The sequence below is a fragment of the Lactuca virosa genome, chromosome 8 (assembly GCF_052849685.1).
Source record: "Lactuca virosa cultivar CGN04683 chromosome 8, Lactuca_virosa_CGN04683_v6, whole genome shotgun sequence".
NCBI classification, from domain to species: Eukaryota; Viridiplantae; Streptophyta; class Magnoliopsida; order Asterales; family Asteraceae; genus Lactuca; species Lactuca virosa.
In genome coordinates this window covers 54872823-54896853 of record NC_136433.1, presented here as the reverse complement: position 1 = coordinate 54896853, position 24031 = coordinate 54872823, and the positions used below count along the sequence as shown (strand labels likewise).

Genomic DNA, 24031 nt, shown 5'->3' with positions numbered 1-24031 from the left:
AATCGGGTCAAGTACATACCAAAATAGTTATGGACTTAGACACTAATCCAACAGTAAGTTCCAGTCTTATACTCTTTTTGATTTTTGGTCTTAAACGGTTAAGACATAAGCTCCAATTCCAGATCTGACAACTCTAAGGCCGCTTAATCCATAAAGTCGAAACCTTTAAGCCTTTACATGGCTGTAAAGGTCACCAATCACTCCAAACACCTTTCCTCTTTCCTCATTAAGCCCTTATCTCATGCATGACGTCCAAGATTGGATTTTTATGGATCTACAACACATATTACACGGAAATGGGACAGATCTAGGTTCATGGAGTCCCTTTGCTCATAAAGTCTTCACCTTTGGGGACTTAAACCCTAAAAATGCTCCTGAATGATTTCCATAACAAAGAGAGACCAAGTTTGAAGCTTTTTACCTCTGTGAGAAGCTCCCTACTCGACTTAGCTCGGATCTAGAAGCTTGAACTCCAACCTTTCCTCTTCAAGACCTTTTCTTCTTCTTCACAAGCACACAAGAACACATTTAAGGTCAAACACACACACACACACAGCTTAGAACGAAGGGTAGGGCTCACTTAGGGTTTCACTCTCTGGAAATGGTGGCTAGGATGGAGCCCATAACATCCCTTTTATAGTGCACAAGGTTCATTTAGGGTTTTGAGTCTGGACCATCTACGACCAGCGTAGACTAAGGTACGCCCAGGGTACCGGATAGGGTCCACGTCTAATGCACGCTTATGATTACGCGCCGCGTACTCTTTAGTACGCCCAGCGTACTTACTTGCTACACTTTTATTTTTGGGGGGTTAAACTTGACAACTTGGAAAAGTAGAAGGGTAAAGGGGATAGACCTGAATTTCGGGATGTTACAGTACGACTGCATGGTATGCCAATATCTATTATTTCTGATAGACACAGTAGATTCACCTCGCGGTTCTGGTAGTCATTACAAAAATCTCTGGGAACTAGGTTGGACATGAGTACAGCCTACCAACCATAAACCGACGGGCAGAGTGAAAGAACTATTTAAACCCTAGAAGGCATGCTGAGAGCCTGTGTGATCGACTTCGGTAAAGCATGGGATACCCATTTTCCACTTGTCAAGTTTTCATACAACAATAGTTACCACTCTAGCATCAAGGCTACCCCGTTTGAAGCCCTCTATGGCCGTAAGTGCAGATCCCCTCTGTGTTGGGCTGAAGTGGGGGACACGCAGCTAGCTAAAGGGCAAGTCCCTGATAGCACCCTCACTGGCCCGAAGATCATTCGAGAAACCACAGAAAAGATCGTTCATATTTGAGAACGACTGAAAGCCTCTAAAGAAAGAAAAAAGAGCTACACAGACAAGAGACGAAAACCCTTGGAATTCCAGGTTGGTGACCGAGTGTTGTTGAAGGTCTCACCCTGGAAAGGCATGATACTCTTCGGAAAGTGTGGGAAACTAAATCCAAGCTACATTGGGCCATTCGAGATTCTTTCTAGAATCGGCCCAGTAGCCTACAAACTTCGTCTACCACAAGAACTTAAAAACATACACCCTGTCTTCCACGTGTCAAATCTAAAGAAGTGTCTATCCTACGAGACTCTTGTGATTCCACTCAATGAAATCGAGATAAATGAGAGTCTTAACTTTGTGGAAGAACCAGTAGAAATCATGGATAGGGAAGTCAAACGAACGAAACAGAGTCGCATACCAATATTGAAGGTTCGTTGGAATGCCAAGCGGGGACCTGAATTCATTTGGGAGTGAGAAGACCAAATGAAACAAAATTACCCGCATTTTTTCCCTAGTCCATGAGTACTCTCTAAAGAAAGAATTTCGGGATGAAATTCCCTCTAACGGGGGGATAATGTAACAACACGTTCTTTCAAATTAATAAAGGTCTAAACTACGACCATATGCAAGTTATATGGAAAACCATGTTGAGGTAAGATAGTATAAGCTAAATACTTAACATAAAGTCACATTGGATCAAACCAAGCTTACACTAATTCAAATAAAGGACTTATACTTAACTTAATATATGATAATTCAAGGTATAAATGTAGTTTTCGGCCTAGGGAATCTTATCCCAAAACCAAACGGAAAACACCTCCTTTTGGAATAAAGCAAACCGAAAACACCCTCTTCTAGAAGACCTTGATCGAAATCTCTTTTCAATTGGACTTTAAGGTCGCAAACTCCTTTCCCTTTGACTCAAAACTGCAAACCACTTCTCCATTTGACCTTAGGACCGAAATCAATAGAGATTTCCGTCATATGGAACCGAAAACATAAAGTTCAAGTCCCACTAACGCCGAAAACCCCATGTATATATAGGTGTTTAGCCGTGAACCCAATTCATTTCTCAATTTCCCAACCGTAAACACCCTCATTTTGCTCTCAAAAGTCATACAAAATCTTCATATCTTCAAGAGTTTTCCACCTAGAACACCAAGAACAATCTTCAAATCTTCATAATTTCACCAAGAACACCACCAAACATTCATATCCCATCGACCCCCCCCCCCCACCAAGCTCACCGAAAACTCCTCATGCACACCGAAAACGCCTAGCAATAATCCAAATAATTTTTGTAAGTATTCATTGCATAATTAAACTGTTGTCTAACACTTTAATTATTATTTAAATCACTATTTAATTTATTATTTAAATTAATATCTTATTAATTTAAATACGACGTCGGATATAACTATTTTTAGGACACGACTAACTTCACATACGCTAGCCCGATGATCGTCACTACAGTTTCGCCATCCGAACACGAACATGCATTCGAGGTGAGTTCATACCCTTACGTTTTCACTATTTTCCATGTTTTTAGGGGGAGGAATACAAGTACAACACAATTAATTTTGTGTAAGCATTCAAACGTTTTCAAATTATTTTAGACTGTTTCAAATTATTCTAAATTGTTTCGACAGTCTCAACTATTCTTTTTACTAAATCATATATATATATATATATATATATATATATATATATATATATAAATGAGATTCAACAAGCTTAGGACTGGTGTTTTCGCCTTAACTCATGTTCCTTGCTTGGTTGTAGGCTTAGGAAAAATTCACTTGTCCGACTGTGTTTTTAATTTCAATTATATATGCTCTCTCTCTCTCTCTCTCTCTCTCTCTCTCTCTCTCTCTATATATATATATATATATATATATATATATATATATATATATATATATATATATATATGAGTGCAAACCTTTAAACCTTTGTAACATGCTGAGCAAAGGAAAATTTTCAGAATATTTACATTGCAAACGGAACACACTTATAAACTATAATATGTATAGGTTATGGAACACTTATATCAATATTACTAAATACAGAGATACAATACAAACGAACATAAAAACTATAATTGTTATAGTTTATGGAACATAAGTACTATCTTACTAAGCACAAGTTTTACTACAGTAACAAACATATAAACTATATTAGGTATAGTTTATGGAAGATATAAATAGTTATTAATTACAAATGATTTTCAATTATTCCACACGTAACCATCAGTATAGCTTTGTGAGACACACTTCAAGTACTTACATAAGTACCAACCAATCCCTGAAATTATAACCAGAGTCTCCTGGAGGGAGAGCATGAATTTGTGTATAGATCTATACGGGACTGACAATCCCTCACCTTAACTGTTAGCTATAGTTAGGCCAGAAGGCTTGGGGTGACAAATGTCATATCGATTCCGACGCCTGAAGAACGTCGTTTCAGGTCCATCCTGGGTCATAAAGTATGGTTATAATAATTCACAATTTGGTATTGAACAATACGATTAGTGTATGAATAAGTAAACAACTTCACATAGTTTTATTAATAATGAAACTACAATACAATATTTTACAATACAGCTGGTGAATCCAGTTACTTACAATTAAAGAGTTTTTATACAAGTACAAATACAGTATCCTATTCCAGTACAGAGAAAGCATACTTTTTATGGTTTTATGTGAACTAAAACTACATTATACTAACTCAAGGTTGAATAACATTACAACAGAAAATATAGGATTTTCTGGGTAAACATACTTATATTTTTCAAGGAACAAATTGACAGATTTCAGTTTCAAACATGCTTATGAACTTACCAACTTAAATGTTGATACACTTTCAAAACCACTTGTATTTTCAGGGAACCCGTAAACAGGTACACCCACAGGGTTTTGAGAAGATGGAGCTTTGTAGAGTCATGTCTTTTATAATTTTGCTATACACTTTTGATGTCATACAAACTATGTATTGAAGAGATGTAAAATTTATACCTTATCAATGTAATGGTTGTGTTTGCTTTGACTACTATTATACAATTGTTGTGATACTTTAAATGATGTCATCCGCCCCCGAACGTTTCCGCCGTTCCGGTTTGGGGGTGTGATAGCGTGCCACACCTAGGCGACGATAGTCCTCTCCAATGTTGTAAAACTCGCCGAGTTGGCCGATTACTCCTCCGAGTAATCGTTATTCGTCCCTTACCGAGGTGAGTTACAGAATCCTAAGTACTCCCCGATCGGCCCCTTACTGAACTGAACAATGTTGTAAAACTCGGTCAACTCGTTGATTAACATGTATAATATACTTAATGATTTATTATTTAGCATACACACATGTGATTATTACTACATATATATCTTAAATTTTCAATAATTACTCACGAAGTGAGACCATTATGTGTTTTTCAGTTTTTTTGTATTCACATTTATCTAATTTTGTTATATATTTCAATCAACTTATGGTTTTAACTTATCATTTTGACATATATAATTTCCCTTAAAATATTTCTACATGAATTACCAAATCCGAGTACTCCCCGAGTACTCCCGAGTACTCGCTACTCGGTAGTCGGCCGAACAGTTACCGAGTAACGAGTTCTACAACCTTGTTCCTCTCATTTGTTGTCACATGTCTAGCTGTTGCTGGTCCACGCCGACAAGGTCGGTAAAAGATCCGGCCACAGCTTCGCCACGTAGCGCGCTCTTGGACTGCCACGTCATCCGTTATAGGTATTTTTTATGATTGTCGGAAAATCATATCTCTCTAATACGAGCTATTTTTTCATCGTTCTTTATATCCACACGTAAGTAACTTCGAGTAGTACAATTTTTTTTTAGATTTCAACAGCTAATTCTAAATATATCTTAAATTCATATTTTGTAGAGATTACATTGTTAAAATCAGTGCAAAAATCAAAACTCCTTCATATGAACTCCGTTTCGGACTATCTTCATATTGACGAATTTGAATTTATGAAATCTTTCAAACTATTTTTAATGAATTTTATTTTATATATCATTCAATGTCTATATTTTTCTAGAACAATAAAATATAACATATAGTCAAAAAAATATTAATATTATATAATGAATTTTATTTTATATATCATTCAATGTCTATATTTTTCTAGAACAATAAAATATAACATATAGTCAAAAAAATATTAATATTATGACTTTGTGATCTCTAAAAAATGAATGCAAACTAAATTATTGAAAAGGAAAGGTTTGGATTTTGGCGACCGAGTCCATTGCCCGATCAAACAAGTATGACCTCCTCCATGCATGGCTTATAAAATACGCCAAGTTGATTCCATAAATTCTCTTAAATAATGAGGAATAAAATTTCCCCTTATATATATATATATATATATATATATATATATATATATATATATATATATATATATATATATATATATATATATATATATATATATATATATATATATTATAAAAGCAAGCTATAATTTTTTAGTAAAGTTTGTAGGATTACAATTTGTGTTAAAGTAATATCTTTTCATTCATTACATTACTGTAACATTTTCTCTTCACTAATCATTTACTTCTCATGTTATTTGAATAAGTAACTCATAAGTAAAATTTGCTAATATAATCATGTTAAATAAGTTTTACGAACATTTGTTATTGTGATTGGCAAAAGTTGAGTAACTTTTAGTGTTTTAAATTTAGATTTTATTTGAACACTATTTAAACAATATGAGTTTTTATACTCTTCTTAATGCTTTAATATTTAAATATATATTATTTATCAAATGCAAATTTTCTATTATTATTATAGAATCTAAAATGGCATTCTACATATAATTTTTTTTTATACGGCGGAGTTAATGGTTAGTAGTTAGTACATGAAAGCAGTTTGTATCATGAAACCGTCAATACTTGGAATAAATCTCGAAGCCTCCGGTTTAAAATACAAAACCTCTACAAATTGGGCTAGTCCCAAATTGACAGTTATGCATATGGTTTAATGATTTATATATTTATCTAAACAAAATTAAAAGCGGCCCTAACCAACAATGTAGAATCAAAATTAAACACCAAATTGATCGGAAAAAAAAAATCAATATGTAAATTATATGCAACGATACAACGTGTAATAGTATGCACATTATATTGATACGATACATCGTGTAATAGTATGCATTATATTGATATACAATAATGATACGTCATAAAAAAAGGAAAAACAATTAATAAAACACCTCAAAACTTTTTGGTTTTCATAACGCCCATAACTAAATCAAACTTAAACACGAAAAACCACATCAAATTCAAAAAAAGATATCAACATGTAAAATAATAGGCAACGATAATAATGATATGTGATAAAAAGAAGAAAAAACAATTAATTAACATCTCGAAGCTTTTTGGTTTTCATAACTCTTATGACTAAATCAACAAAAACTAAAAAACTGTCGAAACACCATTGGAACCAATATTGTCCTTATAACTGGTTAGAAGTCCTTCATTTTCATTTATAAATTCTTTAACTGTATTTTAGTAAAAGATTTTTTTTTAAATACCAAATATCCGCTTACAGAATGTCCCCACTGCCGCTCTCCTTTTTACTATAAAACCGGGCGAATAAACTTTCAATACCATAAATGGCGACTTCTAGTTCTCATCTAGCCAGCTTTCTTTCCTTTGTCTTCACCATTTTCCTTACCTTCAATATTGCAAAAGCCCAATCCAATGTAACACGAGGTTCTTCTTTAAGGCCTACTGATACCACCAGCTCATGGTTGTCGCCATCGGGACTATACGCCTTTGGTTTCTACCCACAGACAGGTGGCTACGCTGTCGGTATTTATATTGCCGGAATTGCAGAAAGAACTGTTGTATGGACGGCCAGACGCGACACCCTTCCACTCTCCAATAATTCTACTTTGCGTTTCACAACCGATGGAAGGCTCGTCGTGGACCAACCACAAGGCCAACAGATCAGTATCTCTGACACCGGCGGTATCGGTGCTGCTGTTGCTTCCATGCAAGACTCCGGCAACTTTGTGCTCTATGATTCTGACCGGAGGACGATATTATGGCAAAGCTTTGACCAACCAACTGATACCCTTTTGGTTGGACAGCGTCTTGTAGCCGGTCAAGCTTTATTTTCTTGTGTCTCGGAGGCAGACTACTCCATTGGGATTTTCAAGCTCAGTATGCAAACCGATGGGCACCTTTTAACATTCCCGAATTTAGGGTTTCCAGATATCACTGCTACTCAATACTGGTGGTCTAACACCCCCGACACGGGACCTGACGTTGCACTGAATCTTGATTCCGATGGCTTTCTGTACTTGTTGCAAAATTCAACTTTTTACATCAAGAATCTAACACAAGGAGGCTATCGTCGAGGAGATGCAATCTATCGGTTGAAAATTGACGTGGACGGCATCTTACGACTTTACTTTCGTGATTTAAGTAACACGGGCCAGAACGAATCAGTCATATGGGTATCTTCTACAGACAAGTGTGTTGGGCGAGGTCTTTGTGGCGTAAACGGGTATTGTTATGTCATGAACGACGCTGCGACATGCAGATGTTTACCAGGGTTTGATTTTGTGAAACCTGGGTCTTGGTCTTCAGGTTGCAAAAGATATTACATAGCAGAAACCTGCAAAATTCCTGATGGAGATAAAGGTAACTTTTCCCAGATGACAAGGTTGCCTAATAATACTTATTGGGAAGATGCGGCATACGCTCTCCCAAAAGCATCAAACCAAGAAGAGTGTTCACTTGCTTGTATGAATGACTGCAAATGCGAGGCGGCATTATTCACAGGACAGAGTTGCAGGTTGCAGAAGCTCCCTTTATTATATGTGCAAGTAAGAGATAGTGAGTCGAATGTCGGTTTGATTAAAGTATATGTGGCTTCTGTAAATAACGGATCGAATCCAACTAGTTACCCATCAGACCAGGTCAGGAAAATGCGAGAAATGAAATTCTTAGTTATAGGGGTTTCACTTGTCTCAGTTGCAGTACTCGTTTTGCTACTTTCTGGAGTAATCATGTGGAGATCTCACGTTTGGGCATACAAAAAGATTTCTGAGCATGTAAATGTTCAATTGTTCGAGGATGTTGGGCTCCGGGCATTTTCATATGCTGAGCTAGAGAGAATGACAAATGGTTTTAAAGAAGAACTGGGCAGAGGATCGTTTGGGATAGTGTACAAAGGAATAATAGAGAGCCACATGAAGATTGTGGCAGTGAAGAAATTAAAACAAGAGTTGGCACAAGAAGGGGAAAAGGAGTTTCAAACTGAAATGAAAGTGATTGGGAGAACTTATCATCGTAATCTAACAAGGCTGCTAGGTTATTGCTGTGATGGTCCCGAAAGGCTCCTCGTTTTGGAGTACATGACCAGAGGATCACTTGCCGATGTCTTATTTCATCACAAAGAAAGCAAGCCGTGTTGGACAGAGAGAATTAGGATTGCTCTAGACATTGCCCATGGCATCTTCTACTTACATGAAGAATGTGAAACACCCATAATTCACTGTGATATCAAGCCTCAAAATATCCTCATGGACAAGTATGGATGTGCCAAGATTTCCGACTTTGGATTGGCAAAACTACTAGAACATGACCAAACTAGAACATCCACCTTGATAAGAGGAACAAGGGGTTATGTTGCGCCTGAATGGCACAAGAAGCTACCCATAACAGTTAAAGTGGATGTGTATAGTTTTGGAATCGTTCTATTTGAGATTTTATGTTGCCGAAGGAAGTTTGATAACAACCTTCCATCTGATGAAGCCATTCTCGAAGAATGGGTCTATGAATGTTATGAGACAGATGAATTATTCAAACTAGTGAATGATGCAGATGTCGATAGAAGGACACTAGAACGGATGATCAAGATAGGCCTTTGGTGCACTCAGGAGGATCCGTCCCTCCGCCCCTCGATGAAAAAAGTAGTTTTGATGCTTGAAGGGACTGTCAAAATCCCAGTACCTCCAAATCCTACTTCATTCTTGAGTATCGTTTAGTTTTGCAAGTACTATTTTGAAGAATAACCATCTTCATGTTATATGTAAGTCATGTGTAACACACATGCATTCTTGTGACTTGTTGTAAAATAAATGGAAGTAAAAGTCATCACGTTTTATTAATGATCATTCATGTTTCGAATAAGTAATATAAGGTAGTAATAAAGTTTTGTAGTTAAACACATAGAACTGCCATTGTATGAATCCTCAAGGCAATTCTTAGACAACAACAAGTAATTAGCCGATGAAAATACATGACTGGAGTTCTTCATTGTCTAGTGGATCACTTGACAGTAGGAGGTTCAGTATCCGCATCATACACAACTTCACCCTCTGAATTATTATTACATATGCCCTCACTATTTCTTGGTTTATCGGATAACTTTCATCTATCTCAGTAATATTAAAATATTTTGTAATATCACCATTTGAGATATCTTTTAACTTAACTTGATTTTCTGCTTTCTCTAGTTGCTTCTCTCTGTTAGGTCTCTCTCTGCAAGTATTTCCTTGTACAAGACACTCTAGTTGAAGACAAAATCCGAGGTTATGATAACCCTCTGATTCTCTTTCTTTCATAAGTGTTACACTTTGTCATGCATCCAGGGCCGGTCCATTTGATTTTTCATGCCCAGGGCTAGACAATAGAATAATGCCCTTATATTTATCTAGTAATATGGACCAAATCACATATATAAAAATGACGTTGGTTGATAAGGTTGGTAAATGAATGTGTTTAATAAAAAAATGTCCTTATGATCAACAAACCATCAAGAAGTTGAAAATATCATACCTAATCACATAACAACTTAGAATCACATACGAAATCAAAATAACCATTGCAAATTCCAAGTCTTTTATAATTCATGGTTTTCAAATAACTTGTTTAACAAATCGTTCTTTTCACAAAAGTTTTCTATTGATCTTTTCCCACTGTCCTTTAATCTACGATCTTTTAACTTGATGGAGACATTACAAATTCTACTCCTCTGCAATGTCAATCAGTTGATTAAAATATCAGAACTCATATTTCCTGTTTTGTACAGATATTTGACTCAAGCTCACAATTGCATATTTGAATGGACCATAAGATTTTAAGTTCATAGGGTTTGAAACAGATTGGTTCAACACTAATAGAATACATTTAATCAGAATAAATAGATTATACTAATCTTAATATCAAAAAAGTTAAATCACCAATAGTGAGAAGGCATAATGTTTTGATAGCATGATTAGGATTTTGGTTAAAGGTTAATAAACAAAATAACCGCTCTAGAATTTATATGCAAGAGAGGGATCTCATTTCCCAAATCCAAGATAGACTAAAGTTTAACATATGATCTTTCACCCACGTTACAACTTACAAAAGCATAACCACATCACAATAATAACCACAACTATAGGATTTTAAGTCATAAACAACATATTTTCTTGCTATAAGGGTACGAAGTCAAGAAATTATGTTCCAATTGGTCAAAGAATCTAGTAATGCCTCTCCTTGAAGTATAATACAAATTTTCATTCTATCGGAATATTTCCTCGGTCAAAATATCACTGCTTCACAATACGGCAATATCATAATATCTAAAAATTAATAATTTCAGAAACCTAATATCACCATAAGAATGAGAACATCATAACTAAAAAAGAGCCGATATTAGAAGGAACACTCAGATTTCATAACTCAAATACCAAACTTAATGGTGATTTCTGAAACTAGAAGTCAAAACCCAGAGACGGAGAAGGAGAACTCGGAACTCAAAAAGTATAGAAGGAGAAGGAGATTTTTGATTTTGGGATTAATTTACGAAAACAGGAAGGAGAACCGAATTAATAATCGTATAATCATAAGCCATCTCCGGTGATTCTACTCTTCTAATGTGCCGCGACTCCTCGATTTTGATTTAAGCGTGTGAGTTTACAATACCAAGAAAGATGCCTGCGTATTTTTTTATTGTCGCAGCAAATCTCGCGCCCTTTTTCCCTTATGGCCTTATGTTTAATGTTGCTCATAGGCTTAATGGTTTAATGGATTATCGTTTTTGGCCCGTACGTACCCAATACCCATTACAGCTATTGAAAAACTGATGCCCCTCAGCCCACTGCTGCCCTGGGCCATAGCCCAGGTCGCCCTACCCTTGGGCCGGGCCTGCATGCATCCAACCTGTAGCCTATAAAAGTGCAGTTCCTTACCTTAGCTTCTAGCTTTTCTCTCCCTCTAGGTCTTTAAGCTGTACGTAATAGAAACAACCGAAAAAATTTCAAGCGTCTTTGTGAAATCTCACTACCTTGTGGTTCCTCTAATGGAATCTTGAACCCTATGGAGACTAAGAATTCTTTATTGATTAAATATGTTGTTGTGTTGACCGAATCTGCCAAGAACATTTTGGGTAAACCTACATGAAATCTCATTCTCTTTATCCTCTCATTTAATGCACAGTTCATCATCCCAACAACTTTTTTTCTATTAAGGTGACTCTAAAAACCTCCTCGACATTCTGATTCCATGGTCATCTACATAATCACCCAATTCTTTGATGTCGTATTTACCCATATTGTCTGAACGTAAACACTTAATCTTCTTGTTTCATTCTCCACAAAGTGCAGAAAACTTCATATTTATGCTTCAATAATAAAACTCAAATTGGTTGCATGAAGTCTTCAATGAAAGTAATATGGTACTAGGATCATCCCACTAAAGAAACTAATGTAGGACTATAAACATCAAAATAAACTAACTCCAACTTCTCAGACTTGGGCGGATTATGTATATTCACAAAAGTGACTTTCTTCTATCGGCCAAGAACACTTAACTTAAAAGCAACAGTCATGGTCTTTAGATATGACATTCTTCCTTTGGAGACTAACATATTCATTATGTCCTCACTCATAATGTAACGTCCCAAATTTCAAACCAAATTTTTTATTTAAAATTAGGTTAAGGATAATCATGGTATTCTTGAAAACACATCATAACATCCATTTGTTTCAAAAGCGTAAGGTGTATACAGAGTTAAAATATGAAAACCAACGGAAGTTGATTAATAGTATAACATGGATGCGAAGGTACAATAATGATGTGCCCTTCCCACGAACAACCTCGAAAATGTTAAGTTCACAACATAAACATAAATCTTAGTGAGTTTTCTAATATACCACATATACCACCATACATACAATGCATCCAAACAAAGGCTCTCAGCTTCAGCCGATCATACCATATCAATTTACATATCCATATTGGGCCTCTTTATGTAACTTTCCTTTTTCACAAACAAAATTTTTGTTTTAAATTAAGGTAAAACATCATTTTCATAAAACCCAAGTTAAGAAAACTGATTTGTTCAAAAATACAATTGTTTGAAAATAAGAGTATTATAATAAATGTGAAATCTCCAATGTTGTTGATGAGTGTCTACAGACACGCCTTCACCTTTCCACGATCACCAATGGTTCCTGAAAAACATTTAATCTGTAACTGTAAGCCAAAGCTTAGTGAGTTCCCCAATAAATACCACACACCAAAACATACATACAACGCATGCAAACATGAGCCTTCAGTCTGTCTGGCCCACCTCGGAAGGCCTACATCATGCTTGGACCGTTCTCTTGAGCCTACAGTTAGACTGGACCGCCTCTCAAGTCCTACAATACACTAGACCACTCTTCCACAACATACAACTGATCCTCACCTAGCCTACAATGCACCGTTCGCCTGCCCTGGTATCTTGTTCTACCGCACAAAGCTGGACCACCTCAACCCACCCATCTGATATGTCAACATATAAATCAAACAAGCAAACAAACAAGAACATAAACACAAGAAACTATCACTAATAAATGCATAGCTATATGTAATCAGAGGTGAGATAAATAGTCAAACATGTGATCCCACTCTAGAGCCACAACCAAACAAGGAGCATGCAAGAAATCCTAGATCAAGGGTTCTCAAGCTATCGTACATGATTGGATACAACCCTAGGGCACTGAACTAGGAGATCACCGAACCAGGTTACTCTAACCTGCATAACACTATTCCTATATCTTGACATACAAGGGTATACAATGCAACACATATTATAGTGAGGAAACTGACCTAATTCGAAGTCCCCACGGAACACTGCAACACACTCACTCCCTCTACTGATCGCTCATGCGAACCGACTAGCACCAAACAAAGAAAGATCCTTAATTAATAACCTAATTGCTTGAAGTTTGACCCTTGGTCAAACTGGTAAAAAGTCAATAGTCAACAGTCAACCAAATCAATGCTAACCACGATGTGGAGTCCTCTTGCCCATGTTGTGGGCATGCCAGAACAAGCCCTTTTCCACGTACTGGTAACTGGCAGATTCCCATAATCTTCATTAAGAGCTTAATCTTTTAAGCCACTCATTCATAATTTCCATGAGTCTTTCTAACACCCAATAACATCATAAAAATCATTGCTTTATGGATATGCATGTCCAATGTATATCCTTTCCAAACTAGGTCACTAATGAAAGAAATGTGCTCCAAAACTCTTGCTTGAGACCAATCACTTCATAGATATTAGATCTGGAACATATACCAATAAAGGGACCTCAAGGATGCATAAAGTTGCCAACTTTATGGAATCCATACACTCAAACCACCTTGAATCATGAAGAACAAGCTTATAAGCCTAGATCTAGAAGAATAACACATAAAGGAAGAAACTTGGAGACTTATAAAAGTCCAAAAGGTGTACAAGGAGGCGGTGAGGAGGTTTTCTTGCTCGTCTTTGCTTAAATGGAAACTTCTCCTTCTTCAAGTTGCAATCCAAGGCTTAACACTTCAAGAACACCACAATCATACCAGGAACACTCAAATGGGGTTACGGTTTTCGATATAAGAGGGTACAGGCTATAGAGAATAACCTAACCCTAAAGTTAAGGTTCTTAAATATGGAGAATATTATTAGGTGCATTTTATGCACCATTGAAGCATGTTTAATTCACTCTTTTGCATTTCAATTTAGTAATAATCCATGCATTTTACTTGTTTTGGTACAAAACATGGCACACTTTATTTCCACACTTTTTATGCCATTTCAGGTGGTTCTGGAGATTGGAGATGAATCAGGATGGTGAAAAGGAGCCGGGACCAAAGATGCGGATTTTTCGGAGCAAAATTGAAGAAAACAAGAATTTGTCACAGAAGAGTTGACACAGGTCGTATCAAATGGTTTATCAACGAAAATTGGCTGCATATGAGAAAACTTTCCAAATTCTTGAGTGACGCGGGGCCGTGTCATTCCTTCACAATTTGACACGGGGTCGTGTCTGTCATATAACTTTCAGGATAGTTTTCTTTTATGATCTAATTTCGGGATTTTGAGCCATTCTACAGACTCTCATTCACTCCAGGCGACCAAGGACGACTCTTAGAAGAAGTTTTTATTTTGTAGCTTGAAGAAGATCATTTGGAAACATTTTAATTTCCTCTTTGTAAGCACTTTAGTACTTTAATTTCCTTTCTAGACTTGTTAATCTTGTTCTAGTCATGTGTGGCTAGAACCCTAGATTCTCCAATTTCGATCATGTGACTAGGTGTTTGTTTCTATATTCTATCTAGAAAATTTGATTTCGGTTCAATTGAATGTTTAATTTTAATCCTAGTTCTTATTGGCCATTTGAATTAGGTTAAAATCACCCAAGTTATCTATTGTGCAAAATCAGTAAATGTTTTGTAAAATAGAACAATTAATAAGCACTAAATTGAATTCGTTAGAATAAATCTAGTGTAAATCAAATTCACACATTCTTACGCTCCCGAGCAGATGAGGAGTATTGAATGTTGTTGGGAATATTCACACAAAGTATAATGCAATCTCTCCATTTAATTCTAAGAGCTTATTTAGATTAGATTAGTAGGGTTAGGATTAATCAAAGAGCTTATTTTGGGTAAACAATATGGTGAATGAGAGGTGCTAGAGCTTGTTAGCATTTCCAAGTACCAACTTAGATAGAATTGAACAAAAATCATTTCATCCATGGAATCACATTGCTAATTTGTCTTGCATAGAGTTTGAGTACTTACAAATCTTGAATTTATTTTATTTAATCAACTGTTTACTTAAAACTTCAGTCTTTTGTTTGAATCAATGCATATAAACCCCCTCTCTTTTGTGACTACATTTGTACCTTACACAAAAAGGTATAAGAACTTGACATGTGTCTCTACGGATCGACCCTACTTACCTTATATTACGTTTTTAGTGCAAATTAGCAGTGTTCTTGGAGTAATTTTGTACCCCTTTATTTGTTGGGTTTGACACGCCTAACAAATTGGCGTCGTTGTCGGGGACACGGTGTTACTAATTGTTTATGCCTAGATCTTTACGTACAGGTACACCACTGCCAATTGACTCGGAGATAGATAAGACAACAAAGAAGTTAAGGAAGCAAGCCAAGCTTCGTAAGAAGCAATCGGACTCTGGGACTTCTTCATCACCTAACCCACCAGTTATCAACATTTGGGAGGATATACCCCCTCAAGTGTATCCGCATCTGAAACAGAAAGCCTATCATTCTCACCTCAACCATCCTCTTCCAAAAGTACCACTCCACCCTCTTGACCTACTTATAACATCCCAAACACTACACCCACAGAAGCTTCAACCACCACTCACATAATGGGAGGCAACCTTTGAGGGAACCGAAATCCTCCAAATCCACCACCCAAACAAACACTTTGCCAATGGGCGAGGCAGGAGGTTACACAACAACCTCTTTGCATCACCTATCCGGCAGCCACAAATCTAGAACTAAAATCTGGACTCATCCGCTTACTCCCAACCTTTACAGGCTTGGAAAACGAAGATTCCCACAAGTTTCTCACAAAATTTCATGTTGTGTGTGTTGGAATGAAACTACACAATGTTACGGAAGATCAAATCAAGCTTAGGGCATTCCCCTTTGAGGTGCAAGATGCAACAAAATATTTGCTTTATGACCTCCCACCGGGGATGGTTACTACTTGGGTAGATCTTGCACGATTGTTTTTGGATAAATAGTTTCCTGAGATGAAAACTTCAACCCTACGAAGGGAAATCATTGGAATCAAGCAGCATAAGAGAGAGGCTTTCCATACATATTGGGAGAGATTCAAGAAACTTTGTGCCCGTTGTTCAAAGCACAGAATAACCGAATACCAGATCCTCTAATATTTCATTGAAGGAATGACTCCAATGGAAAAAAGGCTTCTTAATGCTTCAAGTGGCGGATCTTTACATGACAAAACTCCAACTAAAATCCACAACCTAATCAAGAACATAGCGGAAGATTCTAAGCATTCAAGCCATGATGAAGAATGGTACACGGATGCACCCTGAGGTGTAAAAGAAGTGTAAACTTCTCAAATTGAAGCTCAATTGTCTGAGCTTACAAAAGTGGTAATGATGTTGGCTAAAGACAAAGGTGTGCAGCCCACACCCCGCCCTTATGGTATTTGCACTCAAGTATGGCACCCAACCGACATGTGCCCTCAACTTCAAGAGGAGGATTATGAAGAACAAATGCCATGGGAGGGTATTCCAGGTCAAATCAGAGAGGATATGAGCAACCACAGGGTGACCAAAGATGGAACAACAATCAAGGTTGTGGAGGAAATCAACATGGAAGTTATCAGCAAAGACCACCATTTCCTCAACATTAATAAAGTCCGCCTTTTCAACCTCAAAATTTTCAGCCAAGACAGCCACAACAACCATCTCCACAACTGGGTTCATCAAGCATGTCATTGGAGAATATCGTCAAAAGCCTTGCCACTATCACTCAAAGCTTCCAACAAGAAACCAAGGCAAGCATAAAAAGGTTGGAGCAACAAGTGTCACAAGTTGCTCAATCCGCAAGCAAACTGGAATCACAAGGCAAGTTACCATCTCAAATAGAGAAGAATCTGAAACACAATACATGCGCCATTACCTTAAGACGTGGAAAAAGCTATGAGGGACCAAGAAGGCCGAATGAAAAAGAGGAAGAAATGGAAATTGAAGTGGAGAAAGCTATCAAAGAAGATGAAAAGAAAGAGACTACAACGTCAAAGAGGCCAATAGACACCGCAGTGAAAGTCACTCCAACACCATTTACTTTAAGGTTAACAAGCACAAAAGGAGAAAGGGAAGATGACGAGATCATGGAAATGTTCCGGAAGGTTGAAATTAACATTCCTCTTATAGATGTTATTACACAAATTCCTAGATATGCTAAGTTCTTCAAGGAACTTTGCACATCTAAGAACAAGCTCAAAGGAAATCAAACGATAAAAGTAAGAGAAAATGTTTCAGCCGTGTTACAAAAACAGTTACCAAAGAAATGCAAGGATCCGGGTGTATTCACGGTTCCTTGTAAAATGGGTAACCTTTTTGTGCCACGTGTCATGCTTGATCTTGGAGCATCAATTAATGTTTTACCTTATTCAAGCTATAAAACAATGGGAATTGGACCTCTAACCGAAACCGGAGTCGTAATTCAACTTGCCGATCGGTCTTTAGTACACCCAAAAGGTGTATTGGAGGACGTGTTAGTGCAAGTCAATGAACTTGTGTTGCCCGCTGATTTTTATATGCTTGATATGGGAGATGATGACCAAACCTCGAGTTCCATACTTTTAGGTAGACCATTTTTAAAAGACAAAATTGCAAAATGGCCCCTCTGGTTGGCAAATTTATGTGCTTTTGGTCCAAAACGAAATGTTGGTGCACCACTGGTCCGAAATTGGATCTTTGTATTGTTTTTGGTCCCTATCAACATAAAAAGACTATTATAACCTTATATTTGTTTTTTAATTTTGTTTTTATATTTAATCAAAATGTTTTTCATTAATTAAAATTGAGAAAAGGTCTCTCTCTCTCTCTCTGTTGAATGTTCTTGTGAAAGTCAACTTGCTAGATCAAAAAAACCTGTTGAATTCTTTTCTTCCTGGTCCATTGTGGTTTACACAAAAAGGTGAAGCATTTGTCTTTGTATCTTTCTTTTGAACACCACCATCTACTGCCATTAAAATCCGTCAAGCAAGCCTCAAAATACCACCATCTACTGCCTTCCTCCGGTTTTGGGAGCTTGCCACCAAAAACCATCAAGAACCGTCGCTGCCTCCATCAATAACCACCACTGTGGATTTGATCATTATGAATCACCATCAAACCTCATCCCATCTCCTACTACCTCCCTCTCGACCCTCGTCTTTCCTGGTGAGTCTAAACAAGGACGAAGCAGTAGAAGGTTGCAGGAGCAGCCCCCTGCCGCCGGAGCTCTTTCCTCCACCAACAAATGTCGTCGTCACCACTACTTCTTCCCTTTGCCGTACCCAACTCTGTTCGCCTCTATCCTCATCAAGACCGTCTCCGAACAATCACCATCCCATCGTCATAGTAAGCTCCATCCGCACCCCTCGATTTTCAAACCAATAGCATTCCTTGTTCGATCGACCAACTGAAATTAAGAGACCATGGGTCTCGTCTGTAAAGCACAAATAGTAACGGAAAGAAGACGAACTGTTCTTCTTCTTCATCGTCTTCAGACCCCCTTCTTCTTCAATTTCATCATCATCAACTTCATTTTGCACAAACACCTAATCAGAAACCCTAATTTCATCGTCATCGTCATCATGTTCTTCTTTTTTGTCATCTTCTTCATCTTCCTTCGTATCCAACACTGGCTCTGCAAAGCTCGAGAACCCAAAATTCCTTGATTCGATCCTCACAACACCACCTCGTATTTTCTTCGTATCATCGACAATGAAAAGATCCGACAGAGTTGCTCCGTTGCAGCCCTAATTTAATCAGCATCAGCAGGCTTGCTCCGTCGCAGCCGTAGAGCAGCCATGGAAGAAGAAGCAATCGCTTGGCCTCTGGTACGGCGGCTACATATGTCTACCTTCTCAACTTCAACTTCAGCAGCAGAAAAATCTAAGCCGACAAGACGGCCGAAAATTAAAGCGGCGAAGAAGGAGTAAGGGAGGAGAGGCCAGAGGGTGGTGTTGGGTAAGGGTTTGATGGGAGTGTAGATGGCCGGAAACTGGGATGACGATCTTGGGTTAATTTGAGAGAGAGAGAGAGAGAGAGAGAGAGAAAGAGAGAATGTTTATTTATAATAAAGCATTAAATTAAATACAAAAAATACAAAAGAAATGAATCAGAAGGGCATATTCATCATTTCAGGTTGGTTCTAGACTTAAAACACACAAAAATGTTAATTATAGGGACCAAAACTACACAATATATCTAAAATTGGACTAGTGATGCACCAACATTTCGTTTTCGACCAAAACTACATAATTTTGCCAACCACATGGACCATTTTTGCAATTTTGTCTTTTTTAAAAACAGCAAGAACAAAAATTGATGTCTACAATGGTACATTGTCTATGGAATTTGATGGGGAGGTCATCAACTTCAATATTTATGAAGCAATGAGGTATCCAACTGATGTTCATTGTATAAATTCTGTTGATATGATCCAACCTTTGACTGAAAAGAGTTTTGAGTTGACTAACCATGATTAGTTGGAGTTAGTTTTGAGCAGGAATTTTGATAACAATTTAGTCAAAGAGATTGCAGCAAATTTCAAGCTTGATGAAGAGTTGTTGGAAATTGTGGAGTTCATGGAAGAGAGGAAGAAAATGATGTATGATAATACCAAGGTGAAATTGCCCATTTCTAACACAAAACTTCTTCCTTCTGTTGTGTAGGCACCTAAGCTAGAATTGAAGACTCTTCCAGAACATTTGAAGTATGCATATGTGAGATCCCCATTTTCACGGCCAGAAAAGACCGAATTTGTTTATGCTTTGTTTGAAAATCAGAGTATCATTTTAAATAATAGTGTTGCGGAATTTGTTCCCAAAATAAAATATGATAAACATTTATCAAAGCATTTCCGTGGAAATGTATTTCATTAAAAACCTCGGGATGTCATGTTCGATACAGATCAAAAGCATAAGCAGTACAATACAAGCCTTACTACATTTATCCATATCTATAGGCTTATAATCCATAATCCCTCATCTAAACATCATAACAATGCTCGGGCGCCACTACCTGTAATACAAGAAACTGAGTGGGTCAGGCTTGGGAGCCTGGTGAGCACATAGGGTTTTCAACCCACAATAAATAAGTTTATTAATTTCAACAATCAACAATAACCCGATTACCCGTTCCCGTTATCCTCACTTTACGTCGCTAAACACATATCATAAGGGACCTAGCCTAAGGATCATCATCGGGATGGACACTACTGTCAAGGGGGGTCCTCAGCATTAAATGTCCTTAAGGCAACCATAAGGGGGATGGAGTACACCGGTAAACACATCATTCACAAACACCTACAGGTTGCGAGCCTGCTAGCGTTCCACTAGACTGTTTAGAAGAGTTCGTGGTCGTCATCTATACTCCGCTAGATGACTGGATCTCCAACAACATCGAGGCCTCTCATCATTTTATCACACATCGTCTTATTACATCTACCCATGTTTTACCCCAACATTTTTGTAGATATAAAATACATATACAGTTTAAATGATTTAAAACGTGTATAAAATCATTCATCCAACACACACAGCAAGCATTCAGATAATATGCACAGATAGCACGTAATTTATATAAAATACTTCATATCTATGTGTAAGATGAAAGTAAATATGCACTCACCTGTAAAGGTGGTGACTCGATACTTGGACAACACTTCGTTACTCCTAAAACAATTTTCCTTTGACAAAACCTAGTATCATTACCACTAGAGTTTAGTCTAATATTCACCGAGACTAATTAATAGTCTAGCTATTGTTACTATTATATAAGCGTTAAACAGTACTCTTCACCCACTATCTACAGACAGGGGCCAGACATGAAAAACCGGAGGGCAGGATCATTTTGGCATATAGCACTTCTGAATCCAGCAACGCAAGCGGCCCTCCAAACAGGATTCCCCGTACCGCGAGTGGTTAAAAAGATATTATAACGACACTTATATAACCCATAATAATAGCCCAAATAATTATTATAAGGTCCTAATAACATTACTATAATTAAATAAAAGCTATACTAAAAATAGCATAGGCGTAGATCACTTACAGCGGGTTTTTTCTCGAAAACCGAGCTTCACTTGGAGCAGCATTTCTGAGTCGAAAGGCTCTTTTCTCAGCATCCTTGCGACACGTGTGTACGGAGTGAGGCTCCCGAAGCCCTAACCCCCCTAAAACCTTGCAATCGAGCTCGTGATTTTCCTTCTCGACTTCTAAAATTCGTAACTTTCGCATATGAGCTCCGTTTTCGACGATCTTTATATCCACGCGTAGGCGGGACCGTACTCTACAACTTTCGTTTAGACTCCGTCGGCTAATTTTGAGTACATTTTTAACAGGCCGGGACAGGATGAGTCTGTTAAAAATCCATAACTTCTTCATCCGACGTCCGTTTTCGTCTATCTTTTTATCGTTACGCTACTATTAATGAGATCTTCGATTCTCGTTTAGGTTGTGTCGGCTAAACACCACGCGATCTAATATTTGAACTCCGGGCTGCAAACTGCTAAACAGAAACTTCGAAAAATCCTAACTTCCTCATACGAAGTCAGATTTGGGCGCTCTTTTTATGGACGTTCTCGGTTTAACGTATTATACGACTTTCGTTTAGATCACTAAGGCTAAAAATCGTTGTATCGTAAATTCACTATTTACGTCGCGCAGTGTCGTGCCGGTTCTGTCGCGAAACTTCGACAGGTCATAACTTCTTCGTTATAACTCGGATTTCAGCGTTCTTTATATGTCCGGAATCCTTGTCACGACCAATGCCACTTCATGTATCGATATCGGGTTTATTCAAAAATTTATATTTGACACTTATTTTTATCCTTTATTAATTATATCTTTATAATTAAGTATAAAAAACATAAATTCACATAATACTTAAATAATTCCTCTTTATTACTTCAAAAAGAGTTACAATATATGATCTAGACTATTACATCATCAACTAATGATTAGCCCCGAAACACGGGCGTTACAACATATCTTGGAGAGAAGAGAATACTTTACATGTCATTATCTCCAACAAGTTGTCCAAATAAGAAGAAAATAAATTGGTGACTTTGCTAAAAGAGTATAAGAAAGCTATTGGGTGGACAATTGCTGACATAAAGGGGTTGAGTCCTTCCTTATGTATGCATAAGATTCTCATGGAGGAAGACTTCAAACCAACACGAGAGGCACAAATAAGATTGAATCCCCCTCATGATGGAGGTAGTAAAAAAGGAAATCATGAAGCTTTTGGATGCAGGTATGATATATCCCATTTATGATAGCAAATGGGTGAGTCCTGTTCAGGTAGTCCCTAAAAAGGCCGGGGTCACAGTTGTCAAGAATTCTGAGGGAGAATTGGTGCCAACCCATGTGCAAAACGGGTGGAGAGTTTGTATTGACTATAGGAAGTTGAATGCTTCAACAAGAAAAGACCATTTCCCCTACCCTTTATTGACCAAATGTTAGAGAGATTGGCGGGTAAATCCCACTACTGTTGTTTAGACGGGGTTTCACCAAATTCCGTAACCCCGGAAGATCAAGAGAAAACCGCCTTCACTTGTCCTTTTGGCACATTTGCTTATAGGCGTATGCCTTTTGGTCCATGTAATGCACCCACAACATTTCAGAGATGCATGGTGAGCATTTTTTCTGAATATGTTGAAAACATCATTGAAGTTTTCATGGATGATTTCACAGTTTATGGAAACTCCTTTGATGAATTTTTGATCAATTTAACAAAAATTCTGCAAAGGTGCATTGACATAGATCTTGTGCTTAACTATGAAAAATGCCATTTCATGGTGGACAAATGATTGATTTTAGGTCATATAGTGTCCCAAAAAGGCTTAGAAGTTGACAAAGCCAAGATTGATATTATCAAGAGTCTCCCTTACCCGACAAATGTTCGGGAAGTTCATTCGTTTCTTGGTCATGCAGGTTTCTATCGGCGGTTCATAAAAGATTTCTCAGAGATTACAGTGTTGATGTGTCAACTACTCCAAAAGATGTTGAATTTGAGTTTACTCAACCATGAAAGGATTCTTTTGATCGTTTGAAGGATTTACTAACCTCTGCTCCAATCATCCAACCACCTAATTGGTATCTCCCGTTTGACATCATGTATGACGCGAGCAACACCGCGGTAGGGGCGGTGTTGGGACAAAAAGTGGATCGAGCTGTTCATGTCATTTACTATGCATCCAAGACCTTGGATAGTGCTCAAACCAACTACACCACAATAGAAAAGGAGTTGTTGGCGATTGTCTTTGCATTAGAGAAATTTTGACAAAGCCTCCTCGGGACCAAAGTGATTATCTATTCGGACCATGCAGCTATACATCACTTACTAATGAGAAAAAATTCGAATATGAGGTTAATACGGTGGATGTTGCTTCTGCAAGAGTTCGATATAGAAATCAAGGATAGAAGTGGGAAAGAGATTTTGGTAGCGGATCATCTAAGTCGTATTGTGCCACCCGAAGACACCACACCAATCCGTGACACATTCCCGGATGAGCATTTGTTCGTTATCAAGGAAGCTCCGTGGTATGCGGACATTGTCAATTACTTGGTCACGAATCAATTTCCCCCAGAATCCATACGTTGGCAAAAGGACAAAATCAAGAAGGAGGCAAAGAGGTATGTATGGGATGAGCCATACCTTTGGAAGTATTG

General features: G+C 37.5%; 2 protein-coding genes across 2 annotated transcripts; both read left to right on the top strand.

Moving 5' to 3' along the window:
- Positions 1-6931: 6931 nt before the first annotated feature.
- On the top strand, positions 6932-9431 carry LOC145132787 (G-type lectin S-receptor-like serine/threonine-protein kinase LECRK1). Its single transcript, XM_079067688.1, has one exon. It carries the CDS (start codon positions 6932-6934, stop codon positions 9314-9316), a length of 2385 nt encoding a protein of 794 aa, XP_078923814.1. The 3' UTR covers positions 9317-9431.
- Positions 9432-16733: 7302 nt separating this feature from the next.
- LOC145130359 (uncharacterized) lies at positions 16734-23642 on the top strand. The gene is made up of 6 exons (XM_079065173.1): positions 16734-16934; positions 17027-18035; positions 19668-19755; positions 19864-19981; positions 20030-20080; positions 23394-23642. Exons 1-6 carry the CDS (start codon positions 16734-16736, stop codon positions 23640-23642), a joined length of 1716 nt encoding a protein of 571 aa, XP_078921299.1.
- Positions 23643-24031: the final 389 nt, after the last annotated feature.

What these genes read in the sequence shown, in the direction of transcription:
- LOC145132787 (XM_079067688.1), top strand. Translation starts at nt 6,932, where the DNA reads ATGGCGACTTCTAGTTCTCATCTAGCCAGCTTTCTTTCCTTTGTCTTC.
- LOC145130359 (XM_079065173.1), top strand. Translation starts at nt 16,734, where the DNA reads ATGATGTTGGCTAAAGACAAAGGTGTGCAGCCCACACCCCGCCCTTAT. An exon ending in TGGTCCAAAACGAAATGTTG is followed by an intron (nt 18,036 to 19,667) that starts GTGCACCACTGG and finishes TTTTAAAAACAG; the next exon opens with CAAGAACAAAAATTGATGTC. An exon ending in AACATTTGAAGTATGCATAT is followed by an intron (nt 20,081 to 23,393) that starts GTGAGATCCCCA and finishes CAACCATGAAAG; the next exon opens with GATTCTTTTGATCGTTTGAA.